Genomic DNA, 26548 nt, shown 5'->3' on the forward strand with positions numbered 1-26548 from the left:
CCATTGCGGGGGAACGCTCTCCGTGGGTTGTCGCTGGCTTCATGGCTGCAACTAGTTAATTCTCAACTGATGGATGATAGTTCTCAGCAGAGCAAACGCTCATAAAGGACGTTTGGAAAGAGAGCAATTTCACAAGGTATGCTTTAGCAATCTCTGATAAAACCGATAAAATAATATCCTTAGCTACAGTATCAAGCTTCTGTAGTGTGTATTCTTATGGCTCTTGTGAGGACTGTACAGAAAGCTACTCTAAAAGCAGCGCTGTTCAGCGCAGGCAGATAAATAAACACACAGCCATGTCTCTGAGGACCACGGTAAAGTTAGTTTTATGTTCGATATTCGTGTTTTCGGCGCTAATAACATTTGATCGGACAACGGTAGTCAGTAAAGACTTACATATTCATGACAGTACGACCACAGAGAGTGATGCACACTTGTGCTTTTGCAGTTTGGGTGACACTTAACGTACCGCTCTTTTTGTGTTAATACCATAGAACTGAGACAAGTTTTTCAATCGGAAGAAAAAGCATGCACTTCTAGACCACGCCTACATCCATGCACACGCATTTGTTTTCCTCCAGAGCGTTTCTGTGCATTTAAATACATATTTTTAATTGTTCATGCTAACAATAGACACCGTCAGACAATAAAACGTCAATAGCTCCATAAACACTGTGTCCATACATGTCTGATTAATTGTGTTATTTGCTCTAAATTATGGTTAGAAATACACACCACTTTAATTTAGAAAAAGGACTTGGAATTAACCTGTAACTAAAATGTACTTGCCAATACTTGTCCTAACAGTACTGAGCATACCTTACCTGTAAAAACTGATATTACCTGTATACTCATATAGCTGTTTAGCTTGATGACGGAGGTTCAGTAATCGTCAGACATTAGCAGTCTTGAAGGTTCAATAGATCCTTAACCATCTAAAATATTAGTTTAAAAAATGAGAGTGTAGAAAAGAAAACGTCTTATTTAAGTGGATCAAATTGCAAATCAAGTTTTTTAAATCCATCAAACACTGAGTCACATTTAAGTTTTAAATCTTTTATTTATATAATCTAATTTTATTTTTCATTTTGAATTTCGATAACATTTTAGACATTGAACATTTAAATCAGCAGTGTTTGGTGCAGAAAAGTTTCAGTAATGACACAAAAACTTTTTTACTTGAGGATATAATGTAGCTAAAATACTGCTTAGATTCAAAATGCAGCATTCACTGCAATGAATACAGCTGAAATGCTTTTGAAGGTTAAAATACAAATATTAATATAAAGTAATTATTGCAGTACATTCAAAATTCAGAAGTTGTGTATGATTGCTGAAACCTCACTGCACCATACACAATTGTTTGTAGTGTTGGGTGTAACACAGCTGAAATGCTATTGAAATTCAAAATTGATAAAAGTTAATAAAACATAGTTACAGCAATATATTCCAAAATTCAAAGGCTGTGCATCATTGCTGACCCCTCACTGCACCATACACAGCTGTTTTTAATGTTGTATATAATTTAGCTGAAATATTATTGAAATTGAAAATACATAAAATTAATAAAAAGTAGTTACAGCAGTATATCAAAAATTTAAAGGCTGTGCATCATTGCTGACACCCCACTGCACCATATACAGTTATTTTTAGTGTTGTATGTAAGATGGCCGAAATATTATTGAAGTTCAAAATAAATAAAAATTAATATTAAGTAGTTATTGCATTATATCCAAAATCGAAAGGCTGGATTAAAAACAGCTGTGTATGGTGCAGTGAGGGGTCAGCAATGATGCACAGCCTTTAAATTTTGAATATATTGCTGTAACTACTTTTTATTCATTTTTGTATATTTTGAATTTAATAATATTTCAGCTGCATTAACAGCTAATTAATTAATATTTCAACTGCTATTTTAGATGGTTAAGGACCTATTGAACCTTCAAGACTGCTAATGTCTGACAATTACTGAACCTCTGTCATCAAGCTAACTAGCTATATCAGTATACAGGTAATATCAGTTTTTACAGGTAAGGTATGCTCAGTACTGTTAGGACAAGTATTGGCAAGTACATTTTAGTTACAGGTTAATTCCAAGTCCTTTTTCTAAATTAAAGTGGTGTGTATTTCTAACCATAATTTAGAGCAAATAACACAATTAATCAGACATGTATGGACACAGTGTTTATGGAGCTATTGACGTTTTATTGTCTGACGGTGTCTATTGTTAGCATGAACAATTAAAAATATGTATTTAAATGCACAGAAACGCTTTGGAGGAAAACAAATGCGTGTGCATGGATGTAGGCGTGGTCTAGAAGTGCATGCTTTTTCTTCCGATTGAAAAACATATCTCAGTTCTATGGTATTAACACAAAAAGAGCGGTACGTTAAATGTCACCCAAACTGCAAAAGCACAAGTGTGCATCACTCTCTGTGGTCGTACTGTCATGAATATGTAAGTCTTTACTGACTACCGTTGTCCGATCAAATGTTATTAGTGCCGAAAACACGAATATCGAACATAAAACTAACTTTACCGTGGTTCTCTGAGGATGTAGGGCCCAGTCTGCTCTGCCTGTCGTTTTCCATGCTCCTCTGCACAGGTTCCTTCAGATACAGCAAAAATGCTTTGATAATGTGCAAATAACTTGCCACTGTTGACCTACAGTCCGCAGCAAAAAAAACGCAAACAAAAAAACAACTGGTTACTGTCCGTGCTATTCATAAACTATTGATTCAAGATGACCTTCAGGATTCTGTAATATCACTGCATATCTTTCAGTAAAAAGTTTGTGTAAACTTCGAAGTATGTTTATATGCTGGTAGTATTAAAATTAGAGAAGTCAGTCCTAAGAGAACAGAATTTACAGACTTTCATAGAGCCTGGAAAATCCAGCTTGACCAGCTCAAGCCGGTTGACCAGTATGACCATCTACCAGTTGGCAAGCTGGCAACTGTGCTGGTTAATCAGTCAAATCCAGCTCTAGCTGGTAAGCTGGTTTATTGTGCTGGTTGACCAGCTCAGTCCAGCTCTAGCTGGTAAGCTGGTTTATTGTGCTGGTTGACCAGCTCAGTCCAGCTCTAGCTGGTAAGATGGTTTATTGTGCTGGTTGACCAGCTCAGTCCAGCTTCAGCTGGTAAGCTGGTTACTGAGCTGGTTGACCACCTAAGTCCAGCTCCAGCTGGAAAGCTGGTGATCATGCTGGTTGACCAGTTAAATCTAACTCCAGCTTCAAGGGAGACAAAGAGTGTGTTTACATGCTTCTTCATCTTCTAGATGATGTATGTTCATATTTTCAGGTGAAGTGACTCAATGTTTTTTTACAGAAAGCCACAGCATGAAGTTTGAGTTTTACATTACATTTACATCACATCTTATTCTGTGAGTTTATTGGCCAGCTGCAAAGCAGAAATCCGATTATTGACTGACTCATGTAGACCCGGAGTTTCCTCATTATCTGATTACGCAAGAGCATGTAAACACGTTGATTGGATTACTGACAAAATCCGATTTTTTGTAGTTAACAGATTATTAAATGTAAATGCACTCAATATTTCGCAAGATTTGGTGATCAAGATAAACAGGAGGATACATTCTCAAGTTGTAATAGAAAAAAACATTTTGTTGCTGTTGTAGCAAAACCTTATATAAAAACTCCAGCTGCCCTTTACATTGTGTGGAAGTTACATTGTTAATAATGAAAAAGGAAATAATGCAAAGTTGGTTATCATGAAATCTTTTAACTATAATTTTAATTAAAAGTTAAGATACAAGTTTTTTTGTCTGATAGAGATGATATACAACATTTAAACTTTACACATTAATACAATAAGTACTAGCACTAGACATGAAACGGTAACCGGTTTCACGGTAAACCGCGGTAAAATTAATGACCGTTAGTAGTACCGTTTGAACTTTAAAGTATCGTTAAAACCGCGGTCGATTACCGCGGTGTGAAAAACTCGCTTTACAGAGTCAAACAAAGGCAGAATCATCTCTCAGACGCAGCTCTGTGTGTGTGGGTGTGTGTGTGTGCGCGCGTGTGCGTGTGTAGAGGGGAAGGGGGGGGTGGTGAGAGGGAGAGAAGAGAGAACATGGCGGAATGTAGTGACAGAGATTCGGAGATATTTCAGCCTTCTATGAAGACCAAGTCTGACGTTTGGTCATGTTTTGGGTTTTATAAGGATGCAGAAGGAAAGTTAATTGAAGATGACCACCCTGTCTGCAGAACAGGCCGAAAGAAAATAGCGGCGAAAGGGGGCAACAAATCAAACCTTACGAGTCATCTTCGCGACCACCACCTGCTACTTTTTAGAGAATGCAAAGTTAACTTTAACAGAGAAGTCTGTGGAGACTTCGAAATAGAAGAAAGGTCATGGTTTGTGTGGCTTAACTTATGCTTATGGTTCGTTAATAATATAAAATGAAGCTTTTAGCGTCAAAATCGGTGAATCAACTGTGAATCGAAACTAAAGCTTTTAACACATTTCTGTGGAGCAGTGTCTCCAAAATGAGCTCCGAGTTAACAGTCACACAAGCTCTGGAACGAGACGCTGCAGAGGTTCAATCTGCACAGCTCCCCTTTCTCGCTTGCAGTGTTTACTTTCTGAGAAGAGAATAACTGTCTCAAATCACTGTGTCCCCTACATAGTGCGCTACTTTTCAAACAAACACGATCATCATTAACAAGCAGTTGAGTTTTAAATAGGGAATTTGTAACCTGTTGTTAATGTTGATTATAGATGACTTAGTCGAACATTTCATGCACTCTTTGGGTGAAGGATTTGCTATTTCATGATCTACGAAGTGCACTACATAGGGAAGATAGTGTGCTTTGAGACGGGACCTTGCGCGAGTAAACGCTGTGTGCCGCTTTTGGGAAAAGCAGAGTTTCAGAGATTAAACTTCAGGAGTGTTTCTGCCACAGCTCAGATGCATGTTAATTTTAAGTTATGTTTTAGTTTTAAAATGCTTTTAGAGAAGCAGCTCAACAGGTGGAGACACACTGTGTGAGTTCTACACTGCAGCTCACAGCGCGGTCATGCAATTCCTCTGTGATTTTGGCTGTTTTTCCTGGTGCACTGTGTTGATTAGGGGTACAGCGTCACAACGGCACAATAATGCTGCAGTTGCAGTTAGGACAGAATTCCGCCCCCCCCCCATTTTCCATTAAGACCCACCTCAGAGTTGGTGGAGATTTAATTCTCTACGCAGGGAAATCCCTAATTATTGTAATTAATAATAATAATATAAATAATAATATTACAGCAGTAATAATGATAATAATTTACAACAGTAATAATAATAGTAATGGTGAAACGAATTTCAGTTTGTGTATCAGTATTTATTTATTTATTTATTTTACTTTTCAACGCTTTTGAACAGTATCGCGATAATATCGATAATCGTGATAATTCTGGTCATGATAATCGTGATATGAAATTTTAATATCGTTTCATCTCTAACTAGCACACAATAAGATACGTTATTAATTGCAGACAAAACTAAACTTACTGCTGGGATAAATGGTTAAATAATTTCTTAAGATGCCTTGCACAACAGTATTGTATTTAATAAATAAAGAACATAGTAATATTACATAGATATTTACATATAACACATACAAAGCACGTTATTATTTATAGTTACATTTAATGTGTTAAATAATGTTATTACAACATACAGGTAATTATATATAATAAATATAAGAAATTGTTATTACATACAGGTACTTAGAAATATAACACATCATTACACATAGGTACTTAAATATATGTCTGTCTGTGTGTGTGTGTGTGTGTCTACTTATCTACTGCTGACTTTATTTTTTTTGCTTTTTTTTTGGTTAATGTCAATTATAGTTCAGTGATGTATTTGCCAGTTTCAGATGTCCTGGTGCCATAGATTCAGCTTCTTCAGGAAACAACCTGTAAAAGACAAACTGTTATTACATTAAAAGAGTGAGATGCTCAATCCTCCACCTGTACTGGGGCAGCAAAAGTGCCACTGGTAGAGAGAACTGTTGCCATAAAGTCTTATTTTGTCACAATTTACTTGTGGTGGTGTACATATAATTTTGTTGTTTAACAATTTTAATAGTTAGACCATCTATGCCTTTATGTCCCTGGTATTCCATATCTGTCCTGTCATTAATATTTATTGTTTTGCTCTACTTCACCTGATATAACTAATCAGAGCAGCAGAAAAACCTCCTAAAATATGCTGGGCATAGGCAGGGCTGAATGACCTTTTTTTTTTTTTTATTGAAATCACAATTTAAAAGAGTGAGACTTTCAAATTGCAACAGATATGATTTCAATTATGCTTTATCACCAATGTCGTCATATGTTTTAATGGCAAGCTATTAATTGTAATTTAAATCTCAATATGGTCAGAAAATTGCAATATTTTGTCCAAGCTGTTCAGCACTTGTCAGGGAAAATCCTGGACATACAAAGTAAAAATATGGTGGGGGTTTCCCAGAGTGCAGCATACCACCTAAGGTGAATTTTAAGCAATTTCTGTGCAGCTTGTGTTAACGGTTCAGAGGAGTTGTAAAATTATGAAAATATAAGACTTCACAGTTTCTCTTATGAACTCATTCATTTACACAAGCACTTCTAGCAGTTTGAAATTTCTCCAGCAGCAGGCATTATAAGTTGCTTTTTTGATCAAATAACACTGTTTTCTCAGCATTACATTTAAAAAAGCCTGTATGTCTAAATACCAACATAAAATTAAAATAATAATGGAGGCTATAGAAATCCCACATGTAAATAAATCAAGATGCATCGAGAATTGTTTTCTGGTTGTGATGCCCATACCCAGTTTCAATCTGTTTAAAAGGGGATCACACTTATATATTATATTAATGAAACATAATTTCACCAGAGCTTGATTTTCATTACTTACTTACAATTAGTATTCCAGGGCCTGCCAACTCAGAACCCCTTTAAAGCTGTGCTGTGATTTACCTTGAATATGCCCACAAGGAGAAGCTCTGAACAGTTCCACTAAACTCATCAGTTGTACACCAACTAAGAGAAACAGCCTGTATTAACAGTAACAGACAGACAGACTGACCTGTATTATTTAACTGACAGAGCCTGTGTCTAGTTCCACTGTCCTTACCTGCAGTGTTTTATTCTCAGAGAGCCAGCGCCCAGTTCCACTACACTCACCTACAGTATTTTATTCTCAGAAAGCCAGCGCCCAGTTCTACTACACTCATCTGCGGTATTTTATTCTCAGAGAGCCAGCGCCCAGTTCCACTACACTCACCTACAGTATTTTATTCTCAGAGAACCACCGTCCAGTTCCACTATACTCACCTGTGGTATTTCATTCTCAGAGAGTCAGCACGAAGGTCCACTATACTCACCTGTGGTATTTTATTCTCAGAGAGTCAGCACCCAGTTCCACTATACTCACCTGCGGTATTTTATTCTCAGAGAACCACCGTCCAGTTCCACTATACTCACCTGTGGTATTTTATTCTCAGAGAGCCAGCGCCCAGTTCCACTATACACACCTGCGTATTTATTCTCAGAGAACCTGTGTCCAGTTCCACTATCCTCACTTGTGGTACTTCACCTCAGAGAACCTGTGTCCAGTTCCACTATCCTTACTTGTAGTATTTCACTTCAGAGAACCTGTGTCCAGTTCCACTATTCTTACCTGTTTTTTGTTAATGGCTTAGAGTGTACAGTGGAATGCTCATCTGTGCAGTGTAGAGCTGCCTGTTATCTGGATGAGCTCCAATTGTTCCTAATCAAAAAACAATTAGGCAGACTGTTTGATTAACATAATAATTACAATGGCTATAAAGTGTGTAATCAGTGAACTCATGAAAACTTTACTTATTAAGACTACCTAGATTTGGCCCAATGACCTGCTACTGCTTTATGATTATTTGGTTTCTACAAAATATATTATGATATTCATCTCAGATAGTCACAGACACAAGTAATCTTACAGCACTTTTTCACTAGACAGTGCAGGAAGGCATAAAACATTTACTAATGCAAATTCAGAACTACGCATACCCTGATGAGTTTGTGTCACATGACAATAGCCAACAGCTTTTCACCCACTTGTTTAGCCGAGAGCTGAGAGATTGATACAGAAATAGCAGGTTAGATAACGAGTTTAGCCGATTCCTATAAGGTATAAACGGTCACAAATCCATACTAATTTACTATAAAACACAGAAATGAGTTATCAATCCTGGACGAGATTTATTTTCATCTATCAATTTTGACCACAAAGTAAGCAGTGGAGTACAAACTTGGCTAAAACAGTTAAGCTGACCATCAATACACTTCACTTAACAGAGAAAAGATTTAATAGTTTTACACCTTGAACTTCTCTATCATTGCTACTCTCTGGATAAGTAAAAGTCCAGTTAAACTCATCTGTCTCCACATCTGACACAACATTACAGCACATATGTCTAATGGCATCTTTAGGAGGTCCATCTTAGAAATGGATGTATAAACAGTCAAACTATTGGATATTAATTGAATATGTAATCATACATATATATTGTAAATATGTCATAATAAATATTATATTTTGATTATAAAACAAAGTGAACATAATTAAAATTATTATTAAGTATTACATTGAAATATATTTGTTTTAAGGTCGATATTGAGAGAGTAATCAAGTATTACATTGATAATAAAAGTATTAAAAGCACGTAAAATGTTGTTTGGGCCAGCCCTAGTATGATGCCATGCTGTCCTGCACTGTCCAGAACTGCCCTAAGCTGCTTATAATGTTAAAATAAAGTGCACTATAATGCTTTGTTTTACACAAATCTGGGTATTTGCAAATAAGGCAAACTATGCATATGACAACTGCATACTGTCAAGCAAATATACCTTTGACAAAAAATCTGATGTGTGTTAATCTGTGAGTAAACGTCTGAAGGATATACATTTTTAAAAACAGACAACTGTACATTGCATAGCTACTGATGGTAGGATAACTAATCAGTGGTAGTAGCATTCAGCCGAGCTGAACCATATATAGTGCTTAGCAGAACATTTCAAGCTGTAACAAACAGCTTTATAAATTCAGTTACACTTACCTAAAAAAATTAAATAAACCAACTTTTCAGTAACTGGACAAGAGCCTTTGGCAAATTCTCTCCTCCTACAAGTTTAATATATGAACAAAAAAAAAAACAGGAGAATGGGATTAGCTGGCTAGCTTCATAGTGTACAACAAATACTGTACTGAACATGTATACACATAATGTTAATTTAATATATAAACTTGCAAAATGCTATATAACACAATAGTGACCATAATCAGTTTGAATTAAATATTTTTAAATGTTTATTGATGCTAAAAATTGACCATGTATTTTTAATAAATGACTTTCTAACAGCATTTGTAATACAGCATGTTTAGAAAAATACTGATATTAAAACTTTAGCTATCATACACCTGAGTCAGACATTATGTAAATTAAAGAGAACTAACCAGCTAAGTGTTCCAGGTGGTCCTGAATCTAAATCTGTAAATCTGAAACGCATGGCCACACTGAGCATGTGTTTTGCTTTAGGGTGGCACATGAGAGCATCTCTAGCTACTTCTGAAAAAACTCGCTGTGCGTGCAGACTAAATATTATAGCTAGTTAGCTATGAACGAGCAGATTAACAAGCTAGCTAACCGAGCTAAGTTAGCCTTGCAAACTAACGTAGTTATCCTATTGGCAAAAGAATGACTGATACTGTAATGGCAAAGCCCGATAAGCTAAATTAACGTTAATAAGACATGAAGGTAACTTTACAAGTAATTAAGCTAATGCTTACTTTAAATTATAGCTGCTTGTAATTAGCTAAGAAAATGCTGGCCAGATTTTACCAAACCAAGTAAGCTAGTTAGGTTAGCTAGCTAACTTTACAGCTACTTTAACCTGCTAACGTTAGCTATCTAGCGTTATATTTCCAGAGAAACGAAACGACAGATACGTCCTAAAAACAAAACTAGCGCTAGAAACATTCCAGAAACATCAGCTCATTCTTAGGCAGTCGGTGTTGCTTAATGAACGGGAAAATAAACAGAAACATATACAAAAACACAAGCATTACTCACCAGGAATGAGTGAAACCCGTCGCAAGCAGAGTGTCAGTTACGGCGCTTTGACTGAAAAACAGTTTAAAAGACGCGGCAGCGTCCGTCTTCAGAATGAGGCCCAGACACGCGTTCGAATCACTGTGAATCGGATTATACGTCTCAGGGAACCGAGTCTCGAGTCGCCAAACAGACTCGTACTGCAGTCGGGCCAAATCAGAAATGCCATAACACAGCTTTCAGAGGTACATATTCACCTCATACACTTCCTATGTTTAGTTATAATTACTGAAAGCCATTTATAGTCCTACATATTTATACACTGAATTGTTTCTACTTTATATTAGGCGGTGCGTAAAATATTCTAAATAATTTACATATTAAAAAGTCAGATGACACTGCATAATCAACCAGGATATGTGAGCATGTTTTTCTCTCTCTTCTAAGTAATCAATAATACCAGAATACCTCATTTGTTCCTTATTATTCATGAGACAATAACATGCATGTGCCTATACATATCTTTTATCTTCTGTTGCATTTATGCTATACTTTTAACAATTTACATTTATTTATTTATTTATATATATATATTTTGCAGTGAAGTGTCCAATATAAAGATATCAGTGATTTTACTTCCTGTAATACAGATATATCAATATCATATATATCATATACACCATCCAGTCACTTCATTAAGTACCCCTCCTTGTATCTACACTTTGTCCATTTTATCACCTCCACATATCGTTTAGGTACACTTTCTACAGACTGTAGTCCATCTGTTTCTCTGCATACTTTGTTACCCTGTTCTTCAATGGTCAGGACCCCCACAGAGCAGGTATCATTTGGGTGGTGGGTCATTCTCAGGACTGCAGTGACACTGAAGTGGTGGTGGCGTGTTAGTGTGTGTTGCGCTGGTGCGAATGGATCAGACACAGCAGCGCTGTGTCCACTCACTGTCCACTCTATTAGACACTCCTACCTTGTCGATCCACCTTGTTGATGTAAAGTCAGAGACAATAGCACATCTGCTGCTGCACAGTTTGTGTTGGTCATCCTCTAGTCCTTCATCAGTGGTCACAGGACATTGTTGGCTGGATATTTTTGTGTGGTGGACTAATCTCAGTCCACACTGAGATTAGTCCACCAAACACACCGAGGTGTTTAAAAACTACCATCTGTAATTACAGAACTTACAGAGTGTTCCTATATGGTAAACTGAGCTGATAAAATGGGCAAATAGAGTAGATACAAGGAGGTGGACTGAAGTGGCTGGATTGGTGTATTTAAAGTAAATATAAATACACATAAGAAAACAAGCACAACTATTTTGATCAAGTCCTCCAGCCAACTCAGCAAACTCCCATCATCTTAGAAAAACAGGCATACCGGCTTTGACCAAAAAGCCAAGCTGGCCTACCAGCTCTGACAACTTAGTCAAACTGGTCTAGCAGCTCTGATTAGCTGGCCAAACTGGTTATCCAGCTCTGAGCAGCTAAACAAAGCTTGTCTACCAGTTCTTACCAGCTGGCCAAGCTGGTCAGCCAGCTCTCAGGAACAAAGCTGGTCTGCCAGCGCTAACCAGCTGGGCAAGCTCGTCATCCAGCTTTGACCAGCTTGACCAAGATGCTCAAACAGTTAAACCAGCTTCAGACCAGCCTGACCAAGGTGGTTAACCAGCTAAACCAGCTTTAAACCAGCTTGACCAGTTTAGTAATTTAAGCTGTTTTTTCCATCGGAGTCAATCCAGCTACTACATCAAAAATGAATAAATGAAAGATTTGACTGTTTGAATTAATTTTTAATTGTTCAGCTATGTAGCGCTGTTGCCTCACAGCAAGAAGGGCCTGAGTTCGATTCCCGGCCGGGTGACCAGGGTCCTTTCTGTGTGGAGTTTGTATGTTCTCCCCGTGTCTGCGTGGGTTTCCTCCGGGTACTCCGGTTTCCTCCCACAGTCCAAAAACATGCAGTCAGGCCAATTGGACGTGCTAAATTGCCCCTGGGTGTGAGTGTGTGTGTGAACGTGTATGTGTTTCTGTCTGCCCTGCGATGGACTGGCGACCTGTCCAGGGTGTATCCTGCCTTCCGCCCAATGACAGCTGGGATAGGCTCCAGCACCCCACCGTGACCCAGAAGGATAAGCGGTTTAGATGATGGATGGATGGATGTTCAGCTATGTACAACAGAAGACTAGATGGGACTATGGACAATTACTTTTATTTAACTTTGTGGGAGGTATTTTCCGAACTGCAAATTTTGTGTTTAACTTGTTCTTAGCTACTTTGTGTACGTTTGTTTAGTATTTTGGATTTGTAAATAATTACATAGAATAGTTACTCTTAACATTGGTTCGACCTTCCAGAAAATATTTATTCAAAATGTTTCTTTGCTCACCTTGCTTACTTTTAGTTAACAAAAGACGTAGAGATTAGTTGTCCATCCTAATGACCAGAAGTCAGTAGTTGTCTGATTTACACAGGGGTGGAGAACTAAGGGGTGGATTCTAGGGCAGTGTTGTGTTTTCTCTTTTCCAGCACTCCAGCAAAACCAGGTAATTAATGGATCAGTTTAATCAAGTGTGTTTGAGCAGGAAAATCGCTAAAATGTGCAGGAAACTGGAGTTACCCACCTTCTCCTGCTTTAGAATAATTTAGTGTCAGGACTTGTCAGTATTTTGTTACTTGTTAATTATTGGTTGCTAAGGGAAAATGGCCTTGTTCTTTCTTTGATAGGCCTTCTTATTCTGGCCAGTGCAGTTAGCCACGTCCTTAACCAGGCAGTGTGACTCATTGTTGTGTATTTTAGCTCCTTATTTTCAACATAAGCTGTGTACTTTTATTTTGTGAAAGACTGCCTATGGCTTTGGCTAACTTATTATAGGACATTACATCCATGATTTTATGGCAATAATACTGTCACTGTGTCACTGACCCATTTAAATCTACTAGTAAGTTAATTTGCAACAGCGTATACTGTTCTTTTGCTTTTTTGTACCCCTTGTAGCTTGTAATATGCCTTCAACATTTTGGGCCTTCATGGAAATGGGTCACTGCTTGTATATTAATTTGGATTAAATCGCAGTGGAAGATTTGGACACATTTTAGCATCTTTTCTATGATGTATAAATTAAATTCTGAATAGTTTTGCACAATGTCAGTTAGGGTACCCCAAAGCACATAACATTATTCCATGCCCACAATACTGTGGTATGATCAAGGTAGGTTGATTGTATCTCTGATGTGCTTTAGAAGAACAGTCTGTGGTGATGTGACGTGCCCTTAACAAAATTCTTTGGGGAGGTCTCGGTTGCTATGATGGCTCCGGGATCTCCAGCCACGGCGGCCCCTGCCAGCCCAAACGTGTTCTGTGTTCTCATACATGGCCTGCTGTTATTGTGTGTGTCTGTGTGTATGTGTTTGTATATGTGTGCATGTGTGTGAGGGTGGACAAATGGACAGGCTCCTGACTGGCTACAGCTGCTAAAGGAGAACCCTATGCTGGCCACTTGTGATATTTTAAACATCTGGTATTTTTACATAAATTGTTATGGCTATAATGATTAAAAAACAATATTGGAGTGGGTCCACCAGAACTACTGAGTAACAAAAACATAAACACCACACAAGGGTTAACTTAATTGACTTATTACTTAAAGCTACAGCCAGTAGACTATACAAAGAAGTTAAACACTAAACAGTACACTACAAAGTATGATCACAGCACACAGTGCAAAAAAAACAAAACAAACAAAAAGCACTGTGATTGGTTAGAGGGCTCATTTGCATATTATAGCTTTCTGTGATACCAGTATTGCAAAACCCAATATTTTGGTAATAGTTGGGAAACAGTATATTGTCCTACTATGTACTGCTATTACAAATTTGATATTTAAATTGTATCCACAAAGGCGTTTCACCCTGGAAAAATAATTTCATGTCTAAATCCTGCTGGCCGTAGCTTTAAATCTTATAGGGGAAACCACTTCGTTAAAACCAGTCTGATTCATTTGTATTATGAATATAAATGCACCTTTCTCCCTTTTCAGATCTACATGCACACAGTTCTCCTAACGAGCAGAGACATGTAAGGCACATCCTCTTTATTGTGTCCATCTATGCCTTTGTCTAATGGCTCAGCCTCCTCTTCTTCACCAATGACCAGTACGTCTACTTTGACACGATAAGGGACTGCTATGAGGGTAAGTTGGGTTGTGTTTCACAAAGCCTAATGGAACACACTGATATTCAAAGGAGAGCTGAACAATATTCTGTTAGTTAATGCTTATCATAAAATTGGCTTTTGCAGAACTGATATTGCAGAAGGCTGCAATATACAAATGAGCCCTATAACTAGTCACGTTTTGTGAGCATATTGACCAATCACAGTTGCAGTGGGTGTTTAGAACGAATCAAGGTGTTCATGTAATTTTCTAGCTATCAAAATGTAAATTGTTTTGATCAAAATAATACATTTTCAGTCTTTAATAATGTCAATTACCATATGTTGCGATAAGTCACACTGCTAGTATTTTGTCTGTATGGTACAAATTTTGACAAACTTATGTCTCCTAGTCTATGTGAATTTCAACTTCAGTTTTTTCATACCTGTTTGCAGTGTGTACACACATAGAGCTATCTCTGAGTCCCTGTGTATTTAAATGCTCTTGATCTGCTGGGGATCGCTTTGGGTGTGCTGCCGGTAGCATAGCAACAGCATTTAGCCTTTATGGAGAGATATGGAAGAGGTAGCTCAAGAATAAACTAAAGGATCAATATCAGTCTTCTTTATTATTATTATTATTATTATTATTAGAGGTCTAGACAGTGCTTGTACTTAGGAGCTGTAAACATTTAGAGCAAAAACTTATTGAATTGAATAATCATTAATTCATTAGACTGCAAGGGCCTGTATCTGATTTTGCACTTAAATTTTTCACTCTCATAACTGCATAACTTGCATATTAGTGTAATTGTAGTTAATGAATAGCTACTGAATAATTTATAGTAGCTTCTAAAAAGTTTTAAAGGTACGCTCCAGCCATAATGTAAAAAGTATTGATGAAAGCCAGATGGAAGCCAGGTAACTATTGTAACTACAAGGAAGATAAATTCAAATTCAATTATTCAGGGGTGTCCAGTTTGAGCTGAATAAAGACAGTTTGTTTTTTTAGTCTGCTTTGTTAGACATTCCAGTGATGCAGCTTTTAGATCTCACTTGTAGTTTTCTGGTTTGAAGTGCCGCACACTCCTAAATACACAGTTTTTCTGAGACATATCAGTACATTTTTCATAAACCACTAACCACTTTTTGCAAAATGCATAATGGTCAGGTGCTAGGCTAGCTGTCAGGATTCCCTCTGGTTCTATGAAGTTGCAAAATGAAAGCTGGATATTTTAGTCAAAGAACATGAATAAAATATAAAATTGTTATATAAAACTGATGAGGGTGAGGAATACAATTCTGTGATACAGAATACTGCTTGGCATGACACAACAAATAACTTATTACCGTGTATGTACACCACTGGTAATAAAATCGGCCAGCCTCACTTGGCAGGCTGCAAATTCGAATTAACACCACATAAAGCAAAATATTTGAAAGTGGCTTTTAAAAATTAAGATAACAAGTTTATGATTTTTCACTTCTCTGTGTTTTTTTTTCTTTCAGTTTATACTCCAGCTACCCAGAAATGCTTAGTAGCCTCACATTCTTAACACAAGTGACCTGCATCTGTCATACAGATTATATATGTTCTTTAATATCCATTAAACAAGAACGTTAACTTGGCCTGTAACGTAGGCTTAGTTCACAGTGAGGATATGCTGAACTATCTCTTAAAGTTTCATTGTTATGGTCATCATTACAAAATCAGAAGACACCTTTGTACCACATGTCGTCTTTTTTTTTCCCCCACTTCAACCGGAAGTTCAATGCAGAGTTTTTCTATGGGACGATTGGTTAACGTTGCCCCACGTCACTGCTCATTTGTACAAAGTTATGCAGAGCTAAAGTTCTTTGTGTCCCTTCTGGTTGTGCTGCTCCCATTTGTGCTGCAGCTTGCCACTTAGTGTCACTGACTTCAAATTGAATGACTTCCGGCTGCCTTGTCGCTGTTGTCAGTGTGCATGCAGTGTTAAACAGCAGGATGGATGGAATGCCCCTTTAAGATTAATAACTGAATAAAAAGCCTGTGGTTAAAGGGGATATATTAACACTTCTCATACACAATGCACTCCACAAATATGGGCAAAACCATTTGCTAACAGGTATATAAAATCCAGCACATAGCTATGCAATCTACTTAGAAAAACACCGGTATTAGAATGGGCCATATTGAAGAGATCAGTGACTTTAAACTGGCACTGCCATTGGATGCCACCTTTTCTATGTTCATGAAATTTCTGGCTTGCTAGTTCTGCCCCGGTCAACTGTAAGTTTTATTCTTATAAAGCGGAACCATTTAGGAGCAACAGCGGTTCAGCCCCGAAGTGGTAGACCACACAAACTCACAGAGCAGGGCTCCCAATGTTGAAGCATGTAGCATGTAAAAAATCACCTTTGTTGTATTACTCTCTACATCAGAGGTCACTAATAGGCGGACGGTGGTCCAAGTCCAGACCCAGACGCTGTCCTATGCGGACCTGGACCTATAACCGATATGCTATGGAGAATTATTAAATTTTGATGGGGTTGTCCTATTTTAATCAACATAACTTGTCTAGCCTTTACGGTACCGCTTTAGCGGGCCGGGAAACTCACAGGCCAGTTGCATGCGTTGTACCTATCACACGTGACGCTACTCATCCAATCAGATCTGTGTATTACGATGAGCACTGAGACTCGAGTGAGTGTCGCACACATAGGGGAGGGACGAGGTGAGAAACAGCAGTCGGAGAAGAAAGTGAGTCAGAAGGAAGTTCACATGACGTGCTCTAAAAAGAGAAAACTTACAATAAGTGTTGTTGAAATATTACTGAATTTCACTTTATTTGATTTAACATTGTTATTGACTGCAAAAGATGTTAATATAACTACTAGACTACTTCAGTATACAGTATATGGCACTGAATCATGATGCAAGTTAGACATTATGATGTTTCGGGCCTTTGCTTGAGGAAATTTTCTCTAACTGGACCTTATTGAATTTTAATTAAAGACCCCTGCTCTACATAGTGCCGGACTGCCTCTGGAAGCAGAACCTGCAGGAATCGTATATCTGGAGTGTCACTACATGATTTTCCATGGCCAAGCAGCTACACACAAGCTTAGATCACTATATGCAATGCTAAGCATCGGCTGCAGTGGTGTAAAGCATTGTACCACTGGACTTCAGAGCAGTGGATTGTGTTTTCTGGAGTGATGAATCACACTTCACTTTTTGACAGTCTGACGGACGAATCTGGGTTTGGCAGATAAGATAATGCTACCTAACTGTTTGCAGAGTAACTTTACTGTTTGGTGGAGGACAGGATAATGTTCTTCGACCGCTATTGGGGTTTTGTGCACTGGAAGTTTAAGTACCGTCTGGTGCTCAAGTTTGTTGGTTCTTAACTGCAGACTTCTGGCAACTAGGCATGCAGTGGTACACGGTATATTAACTAATCATTCGGTACGCCCCCTACAGTTTAATACGCACATGAACCGGGCTGTTATGATATGCTTGTTATTTTCCTATAATTTCCAAAATTTGCTTTTTGCGTGAAATTGTGGAGCCTATCAGAATTTCTCTAGCAGCACTCTATATGTAAATATAAACTGGAGAAGGGGAACTGAAAACAAATAATCCCTCAGTTCTAACGTGACAATGGCGAGCGCTAGCGAGACAGTTATAAGTTAAGACCACCACACGCGCTGGACATGCTGTGTCACACAGCATCCAAAAATTCAAAACCTTGTTTTTAAAAAAGGTATGCACACCAGCACTGACATCCCATGTTGACGTGCAGCAGTGCTTGTGACTGCAGTATCCACTATTTTTGGTAAACAGACAAATGCTAATGGTAAGTTACTTCAGCTAACATTATTGTTCTAACCTTTTTTAGCTTGTATCTTTCAGCTTGAAAACAGCCTGTTTGTGAAGAGGAAGTAAACAGATACCAGGCATAATAAGTGATGCTAAATGCTTTATTTCATTCAGTTTATATGAGTAGAGTGTGTAAAATGAGCTTGAGCCTGGCTATTATGTACTCTACCTGCCATCATTTTATAGCAGTGCTCTGCTACTTGACGTAACGCTACACAACGCAATGCGCCTAGTGTGCGGTAGCCTTTAGAGTGTCCCCTTCCACACACATTTCAGCAGCAAATGGTTGTCAAAGCTAAGAAGCACTTTTAATTTCCCCAGAACCCCAGTCTACAGCATAGAGGGCAGAGGTGTTAGCCACTACACCATACCAGAGGTGTTAGCCACTACACCATACCAACCACCATACAGTTTCATACAGTAAAGACAGAAACCAGGCCCAGTCGGTCATGGTGCCATTTTTCTAAATGGAAAGTTTTATTAGCCTATAGGTAAAAGAAAGAGTTCATTGTTTAAAGGGTGATGTTTTTAGTAACTTAGTGACTGTAAAATTATTGTATTTTTTTTTTTGTTTGTTTGTTTAAATAAAGATACTGAAAACATGTCTTTACCGTGGCCAAATCTGTGATACCTATTTGTGGGCCTACTGTACCATTGCACCTCTACTGGCAACCCTCTCAAACAACTTGTGGTTATGTAGGTTGTGTCTGATGGTAGTTTCAGAGATGTTTTGACCCAAAGACCTCACTAATGAAATGCCCCAGCTCTGATTCTCTGGCCACTCAGACAATCCTCCTCACTGTGCATGGGGTCAGTATAGACATACGTCCTTTTCCCAGCAGATTCTTAACATTTCCGGTTGCTGTAAACATCTTAATTATTGCCCTGATAGTGGAAATGGGTGTTTTTAAGGGTTTAGCTGTTTTCTTTTAACTATTTACTGATTTGTGCAGCCCAACAATGTTTTGTTGCACATCATTGCATCAAGGGAATTTGGCCTGTGCGTAACCTCATATTTATACCTCGGTAAAACAAAGTCCTGGCTTACCATTTAAGTGTTCCTAATCACTCAGATGAAGTTTAATACATAAAATATGAATGAGAATTCAGTAAGATTTCACTCTTAAGACTTTCTAAGAGTGTGAAGAATTGGCACACACAGATTTACAAAAATAATTATTTCATAATAAAGATTTTTTCTTTTAATTCATGTATTGCAAATAAAGGTAAAATTTTGGTTTAATATTTTGAATGACATCAAAGGATTAGCAATACAGAATGGTTTTTACAGCCTGATTTGCTCATGGAGTGCGCTGTATGTAAGTATGCAGATACAATATATGACAATATAAATACAATGAAGGATTTTGGTTATATCACATATTTGTACCATGCATTTTAGACTTTATACAGATATTAAGCAGTTCTGTCATACAGTCCCATCACATGTTGTTAGACATACAGACATTGCACAGTCTTATCGTATGTTGTTAGGCTTCATAAAGATTCAGCAGAAAGAAGTAATGCTGGAAGTATGGCTTTACCTTAGACCTTGATTAGTCCTGTCACAGTGATGTAGTGTTATGTGTGATTCTACATGCTCATCCTCATTGCACTTAAATGATTGTAGTCTGAGCTTACTGGCTTGATGATGTTACTGAAAGAAAAGTCAGGTGTGAAGTTCCGCCGCACTGTATGTTGTAGTGTTCTCTAACACACAGTTTACTTTAGGAAGGGCTTGCTAGTTATTTCTTTAGTTGCATTAAATGTATTTGGAGCAGGGGAAACTCTAAAATGTGCAAGCGGTGTTACTCCCAGACCTGAGTTTAGAACCCTTGTTCTAGACTAGTGACCCCAGGAGCAGAAAGTACTAAGAGGAACTCTTGTTGGAATATGGCACACAGTATCTTGACGTGAATCATTATCATGGCTATAGGTCTTTGTACTTTATTAACTTGACTTAGTTTACTACACATAAAATCTACAGATATCAAACATTCACATGGATGGATGGATGGATGGATGGATGGATAGATAGATAGATGTGTATATAGAATAATTATATACAAAAATACAAAAGCATATATGCATGTACAGTATGCATATACACTTATATGCAAAGATTTGTGCACGCCTGGCCAAATACGTACGTTGTTGATTTTTGAAGTGAAAAGAAGGGAACACAGCCTGTACAGCAAAAGATATAAACATTAATTCACAGTTTTTTGTTTTGCATACTTCAGATGTTGACTTTCATACAGATCATGTTTGTCAAAATAGCGCTGCACAGTAGAACGTTGCATCACCTCTCCTGTGTCAGCTTAGTCTTTCTGCAGGTCCTTTGCTGTCACATGGGTTTTTCTTTGCCTTTCTGGCCAGCATACAATCAGTTCTAACTATGAGTTTTCTAGATCTTCCAGATCTTCCAGATCTTGCCTTGACGTACACAATTCCCCTTAGCTGCAGTTTCTTAATGACATTATGGACAATAAAAAAATTGCAAAAATTGCATTAAAGTCTTTTTATAGACTTCTTTGGCTCTGTAGGCATCAGTTAGCTTGAAATCCTTGCCGGCTGCTTAAAGGAGCTCTTGGTTGTTAAGTGTTAGCACAAAGTCTGAAGTCAAAGTCAGAGAATTTGGTCACGCCGTTTGGTCTGATACCTTTTTTTTGTCAGATGTTCAGTGACACGAGATCTGAGACATGACGATGGTTTTCTCGAGACTCAAAGTCATTTACTCTGAGGAATGATGTCATTCTCTCTGATGTCCGAGTACTGACGCTGAGGTCTGAAGATGTCCTAAAATGTACACCGTAGCCCCACCTAGTGTTAATGAACATAGACTTACATGTTGGTTGACTTGAAAATGCCGTGGTATGTTAGTGTGTTTTGCGCTGATACAAGTGGATCAGACACAGCAGTGCTTCTGGAATTTTTAAACACCTCTGTGTCACTGCTGGACTGAGAATAGTCCACCAACCAGAAATATCTAGCCAACAGTGTCCTGTGACTACTGATGAAGGACTGAAGGATGACCAATACAAATTGTGCAGCAGCAGATGAGCTGTTGCCCCTGACTTTATATCTACAAGGTAGACTAACAGGGTGTGTCTAATAGAGTGTACAGTGAGTGGACACAGTGTTTCAAGTTTTTGAAAGTGTTTCAGTATTTTTCAAGTGTTTTAAATGTTTTATTGTGTTTTTAATGTTAGTTACTACTTCACCACCAATAAGGTGATTTACTATCAAAATAGTCTACTTTTAATGCAGGTAACATTTTCTGATACAAGATTTAGGCCATCAGAATATCATACCTGTAGTTTTAATTCTGGTAGCAGTTTTTGATAAGGTGATTTGGCCTAACAAAGTATCCTACCTGTAGTTTAATGCTGGTAGCAATTTTTGATAAGGTGATTTTAGGCCATCAATATATTCTACCTGTAGTTTTAATGCTGGTAGCAATTTTTGATATAGAGATTTAGGCTATCAACGTATTCCTACAGTTTAATGTATAGAGCTACCAGTTAATATGCACTATGGTAGGACATTTTGACAAGGTAACATAATTCGTCAGAACACCAGTTCAGGTCGATCTGTTGAACTCTAGTCAGTTTTGGACTCAAAACTTGATGATGTGGTTCACGTCAGGTCAGGTTCAGGCGAAATTTTGAATCACCTGGGTTGGGTTCGGACTAAAAACTTAACAATGTGGTTTGGTTTGTGTCAGACATAAGGATGTTCTCGGGCTGTATTTGGTTTAGGAACAAAATTTCAGGTCCGATTGAAGCTCAAGTTCAAGTAAAACATGCTTTTGGTCATCTTCTTGTATTGCCATAGAAACTTTATCGTAAAATTTCACAGCAATCAGACAAGTGTTTCTTAAGATTCACCCTGAAGGCAATGTACAAGGAAAGTAACGCTTTTGTCATGATAGATGATAAAAGAACATGGTGTTTTGTTTTTTTTTTTTATTAAAGTTGGTGAACTCACACAGACATTATTTTAATCACCCTCTTGGTGGTTAACATAGCAGTTTTGAAGCGGATAACCAATTCACAGCAAGACCTAGCTAGGATAAAGTACAACCTCCACAGGGCAGGATTAGTTTTACCTGGAAGATGCTGTAATTTGAGTGATTACCGATGATCTCTGTGATTTTTTAATCCAGTAGGAATCTGCAATGTTTGTAATTCTACAAGTCTGATAAGCAGTAATTCCAGAGCGAATTACCTTCTATGATTTACAATATTGCAATTTTTTTGCAATATGTTTGCCATTTAGCTGTGCATGTGTCATGCATGCATAGAGAATATTACTTTTACTGGCGACACCTGATCTGTGTGTAAGCAATGTAAGGCAGTTTAGTTGAGCCATAACAAAGCTGTCATAATCTTCAGTAGGCATTATCTGTGTATTTTGCACTCTTCCCTGTTTGGTTTGAGGTGTAATTATCTACCTTTCTACACCGTTGTGCTTTGTGCATGATGACATTCTTAGCATGTATTTGCACTACAATTACAATAGTATAAACAAAGCTGAGCAAAATATAGGCTCAATCTTAAATGGCTTCCTACTCCCTATGTAGTGCACACTACGTAGATCATTATATAACGGCACACATTTGTACACACAAAGCTCCTATCTAACATTTAGTGCAGTGGTTCCCAAACCTGCTCTGCACATTTAAGTGTTTGCCCTGATCCCAACACATAAGATCCAAATAAACAGCTAATTAACAAACCCTTCCTGAGTTGAAGCATTGTAAATGAGGACCTTGTGTGAAATGAGTATGTTTTGCTCTCTCATGATACTCCAAAATGATAGTAACATTGAGCAAGTTTTTGTCTGTACCCATCTTGTCTCCCTGTGCTCTAAATTGTTTTTACTCTTTGAAAGACACTTAATACTAAGTAGCATGAAGAGAATGAGACTGCTTATTTAGTGGTTTTAGCATTAAACATTCCAAGCTAATCTTCTAATGCAATGTTGTAAAAAGACATAGCACAGCATACACATGCCCGACAGTAGCATGCCTGCACAGTGCAAATCGGATATTCAACAACATGCTATAGATGTATAAATAAAATATTTTTCAGTTTTATTAGGCTGGTATTTGCACTTTGGTCAAGAAAGTTTGCTACAGGTTCTTTTTACTACAGTATATTTTTATCAGTTTTATATATGTGCATATATTGTTTATGTATTGAAGTGGGAAGCTTGCCTGTTTTAGGCAATATAAAAATGTAATGAAGGAATTATGTTTTTGCACGTTTTGCCAGACATTTACTGTGTTGAAATGTTTTCAACAGCCTGTCACAGTTAGCCCAAGTTGACACTTTCGGTGAGAGTGAGGGAGCGTATTCTGTTCGTTGAAAAGGCACTACTTATTTTCAAAATTCTGTCACTAAGTTATTATTTTTGATGCTTTATGCTATCATTTGGATGAGATTAGATTTATTCTAATATATTTATATGGGAGCATATTAAAACTGACTAAACTGAGTAAAGTAACAAATTATGGAACCCTGTCCCTAACTTACTCATTTCCTAAACCAAAAACACAAGTGTGAAATGCTTTGCCGATTAAATCTGATTTTACATGTCTAAGTTAGTTAACTACTGCATTGTGAATGAGCGAATCTTTATCCTTTAGTGCTATTTGGTTGCCTAGAGATCACTGGAGACCTACGTTGTTAATGCTCATGGTTTTAGAATGGGATGTCCAACAAGCTTATATAGGTGTAATGGTCAGGTGGCCACATAATTTTGTAATATCTAAATCTATTTTTACTCAAGGAAAAAATATAACAAAGAAAATCTCTACTATCACTTGTGTACAAATTTTGTACACCACTGCTTATTACATGTGGAAAGTTTTGGTGAGATGAAAATGTGAAAATAAATTTATTCTGTCCAAAAAGTATATTGGAGAGCCCTTTTCTAGAGAAAGCATTTTCTCTGAATAACTATTACAGTGGCTCCTACTTCTGTCTGACGCGCTCTATATTCTTGTTCTCTTCCTTTGTCAAACTTTTCTTTTATAGCTCTTCTATTCTTACCTTCTTCATCAACATGTTTCTTTTTTATGCCTTTCATTGAAACCATCTTGACTCACTGTTGCCTGCATGGTTATCCCTTCTTACAAAACCTGTTCCTCCTATCCTTCATTTCTTTAGATTTTCCACTCATTCTCTTTTCCCTTTCCTTAGGCTGCATATAAAGGCTCTGTTCCCATATATGGACAGTATGGTAAGCTACGCTGTGTCTTCATATACTTACTTAGTGTACTTCGTGCACGAAAGTTACAATCATTATATTCCCATGATTGTAATGATCCCTTGTTTCTCTCTCTCCCAGGTCGATCGGCCCCCATGAAAAGCATTTCAGGTAGCCTGAAAGAGACTATGAAACATGGGGACATAGTGCAGGACGCCATCCACAACTTTTCTCTTCAGCCTATCAGCAATATACCCAGCAGTCGACCCTGGAACAGAGGACCACCACTCAGACAGCCACAGCTCTGTCAATGCCTGGGACAACGAGAAAACCCTCCTGATCAATTCTGATGATGAGTTTTCGGTCATTTAACCCTTTTGTAGACTGCTTTAACATACACATAAGTACTCTTAGGTCTCTAGGACAGGGTCTATGCTGCTGTGGCATATACTGGTAGTTTAAGTACAGCTGATTTATCTTGGGGACAGAACATTATAGAACCATAGGACAACTAGTGTTCAAGGATTTCCATGTTGGAAGCTGTCAAGAGTGAAATTGTTAAAATTATTGCTGTTTACTGTTGTATTTGTTATGAAACAACAAAGACTTTAGTGAAAGCCTTTTGGTATGCTCTGCCTTGGAGGTTTATTTTAAGGATTTTTAACCCGATTAGACTTTTTAAGTAATAAATTAGCAGTATTTAGACAGCTTAATAAATGGCAATTGCATTTCATGCATTTATACTTAAACTTTGCTGGTTACATCTACTTATAGAAAGAATTCAGAATCCCTGTATATAGCCTATATGTGAGGACTGTAAAATATTACAAATAAGTGATATAACAGCAAAAGTTCAGTCAGCAATGCTAATGTTGCTAACCATCAATGATATAAGGTAATACCCATCAATTGGTATTATTCTGATGACATTATGCTACTTGGTGAATACGAGTTTCCATTCATTGTTAACTATGTTTAGCATACAACCCCATTTCCAAAGAAGTTGGGATGCTGTGCAATATGTAAATAGAAACAAAATGCAATGATGTGTAAATCATTTAAACCCTGTATTTACTTAAAAATATAGTACTAAGACAACATATCAAACGTGGAAACTGAGAAATTTAATTGTTTTTTGAAAAATATGTGCGCAATTAGAATTTATGCCAACAACACGTTCCAAAAAGTTGTGACGGGGGCAACAAAAGGCTGGTAAGGTCGTGTAATGCTAAAAAACACCTGGTGGTTGATTGGCAACAGTTCAGTAACATGGTATGGATATAAAAAAAGGATCCCAGAGAGGTTGAGTCTTTTAGAAGTAAAGATGAGGAGGGGTTCACCACTCTGTGAAAGGCTGCATGTTCAAATAGCGCAACAATTCAAGAATAACATTTCTCAACCTAAAATAGCAAAGAACTTTTGCTTTTCATCATCTACGGTACATAATAACATTAAAAGATTCAGATAATCTGGAAAAATCTGTATGCAAGGGACAAGACCAAAAACCAGTATTTGCTGCCCATGATCTTTGGGTCCTCAGGTGGCACTGCATTAAAAACAGACATGATTCTGTAGCAGAAATCACTACATGGGCTCAGAAACACTTCTGAAAAACACTATCTATGAAAACGCAAAGAAGAATCTGTACATTAATAGGATCCAGAAATGCTGCCACCTTCTCTGGGCCTGAGCTTGTTTAAAATGGACCTAAGGGAAGTGGAAAAGTGTCCTATGGTCCAACAAATCAACATTTGACACTCTTTCTGGAAATCATGGTCACTGTGTCTTCCAGGCTAAAGACCACTCAGCTTGTTGTCAGTGCACAGTACAAAAACCAGTATTCATGATGGTATAGGGGTGCATTAGTACACATGACATGGGTGACGTGCACATCTGTGAAGGCACCATTAATGCTGAACAATATAGGTTTTGGTAACATATGCTGCCATCCAGACAATGTCTTTTTCAGGGAAGGCCTTGATTATTTCAGCAAGATGACACCAAACCACATTCTGCATGTATTACAACTGCATTGCTCCATACTAAAAGAGTCTGGGTGATAAACTGACCTGCCTGTAGTCCAGTCCAGTCACCCACTGATAACATGTGGTGCGTTATGAAATGAAAAATACAACAAAGGAGATCCAGAACTGTTAAGAAGCTGAAATTCTATATCAAACAAGAATGGAAAACATTTTGATTTCAAAACTAGAGC

General features: G+C 37.6%; 1 protein-coding gene and 1 long non-coding RNA gene across 2 annotated transcripts; one reads left to right on the forward strand and one right to left on the reverse strand.

The window, feature by feature from the left end:
* The first annotated feature begins 16 nt into the window (after positions 1-16).
* On the forward strand, positions 17-25762 carry tmem184ba (transmembrane protein 184ba). The gene is made up of 4 exons (XM_036560453.1): positions 17-136; positions 14140-14292; positions 24327-24366; positions 24475-25762. Exons 2-4 carry the CDS (start codon positions 14287-14289, stop codon positions 24681-24683), a joined length of 255 nt encoding a protein of 84 aa, XP_036416346.1. The 5' UTR covers positions 17-136; positions 14140-14286; the 3' UTR covers positions 24684-25762.
* On the reverse strand, positions 5418-10231 carry LOC118800246. Its single transcript, XR_005006202.1, has 4 exons — positions 10113-10231; positions 9099-9163; positions 7682-7771; positions 5418-5931 (listed from the first exon to the last, which is right to left on the reverse strand). It is a non-coding gene; the product is annotated as an uncharacterized LOC118800246 (long non-coding RNA).
* Positions 25763-26548: the final 786 nt, after the last annotated feature.

This window comes from Colossoma macropomum, unplaced genomic scaffold (assembly GCF_904425465.1).
Source record: "Colossoma macropomum unplaced genomic scaffold, Colossoma_macropomum, whole genome shotgun sequence".
NCBI lineage: Eukaryota > Metazoa > Chordata > Actinopteri > Characiformes > Serrasalmidae > Colossoma > Colossoma macropomum.

Coding starts and splice junctions, on each gene's coding strand:
- tmem184ba (XM_036560453.1), top strand. Junction 24,367..24,474: donor TCCCATATATGGACAGTATG/GTAAGCTACGCT, acceptor TCTCTCTCCCAG/GTCGATCGGCCCCCATGAAA.